Source organism: Hippocampus comes, unplaced genomic scaffold (genome assembly GCF_001891065.2).
Source record: "Hippocampus comes isolate QL1 unplaced genomic scaffold, H_comes_QL1_v1.1 scaffold168, whole genome shotgun sequence".
NCBI classification, from domain to species: Eukaryota; Metazoa; Chordata; class Actinopteri; order Syngnathiformes; family Syngnathidae; genus Hippocampus; species Hippocampus comes.
In genome coordinates this window covers 749905-750970 of record NW_017805955.1, presented here as the reverse complement: position 1 = coordinate 750970, position 1066 = coordinate 749905, and the positions used below count along the sequence as shown (strand labels likewise).

The 1066-nt window shown below is 39.8% G+C and overlaps 1 protein-coding gene across 1 annotated transcript in view; it reads left to right on the top strand.

Annotated features, from left to right (window-relative positions):
* Positions 1-22, top strand: part of pax9 (paired box 9) — a 7219-nt gene extending 7197 nt beyond the window's left edge. The window contains exon 4 of the mRNA XM_019890434.1: positions 11-22. Within this exon, the coding sequence (XP_019745993.1) occupies positions 11-22 (12 nt within the window). The remainder of the gene's footprint in view (positions 1-10) is intronic.
* Positions 23-1066: the final 1044 nt, after the last annotated feature.

Sequence of the window (1066 nt, the reverse complement as noted above, 5' to 3'; positions counted from 1 at the left end):
CTTTTATTAGATAGTTGACTGAGAAAACAAATAAATGACTACAACCACTGAATGCAAACGTTACATTCATTGTACAAACAACGATGAAAAAATGCACATGTAATGTCCCAAGATTTTTCTAAGCAAACAAAGAAAAAAAAGACAAGGGAAACCAAGAACTTATTTGCTGATACCTTAAAAGATGCTTTGATTTATCATCCTAGCACCTGATACAAGGGTCGTGTTTCAGGACAGGACTTTCGGCTGCAGGCATTTGGAACTGAAAAATACAATACTTCAAGGAAGTCAAAACATTTCCTTTGCCCCCGCTCGTCTAAGGACCAAAATAATGATTATACTTCCTCCCCCCACCAAAAGGTTTTTTTTCCCCTCACTTTCAAATTCTTCCTGCAGGCCGGATTAAAGACCCCCATTGTCCGGTTTTGGCCCCTGTGTTCGAATTGGAACAAATGTCACAAACTGATGCACAGGTGATTTGTGTACCTTCTGCCATGGAGTGGAAGAGGATTTATTTGTGTCACTTTACATCACTGGCATAGATAGCTGAACAAAGCTAGATTATTTGGAGGAAACATCATTTATGGAGCAATGAAGGAAATGAGATTCTTTTTTTCATATCAATGTGCCAGGGCACACTGGTTGGGAATCACGGTATTGCAGAGCGTTGGCCCCCCCCTCCCCAAACTTGGGGAAAAATCAAACAAACACCCACCCCCCGAAAAATGGGGTTTCCCCCTTCTCATTGTGTTTATTCTTATTTATTGGAATCCAAAGCACGTAGAATGAAGTGCAATTAGCCGTAAAGACTTACAATTGGCGTATGTACGTCCGTTGTCGCCGGACTTTGAACAGCGACAATGGACACACGATGTTGCACAATGAAATTGAATGTATCTTATTAAATTGTTTGGCTGTTATGGACCTGTGGAATTTGGCACTTTATTGTGAAGGGAAACAGAGAAATGAGCTCAACGAGGACAGGAAACGCATTGTGTGATTCACAAAACACGTTTTTTTTTCTTTTTTCGAACAACTAAAATTATTTTCAAGTTGGTTATGGTTTAAA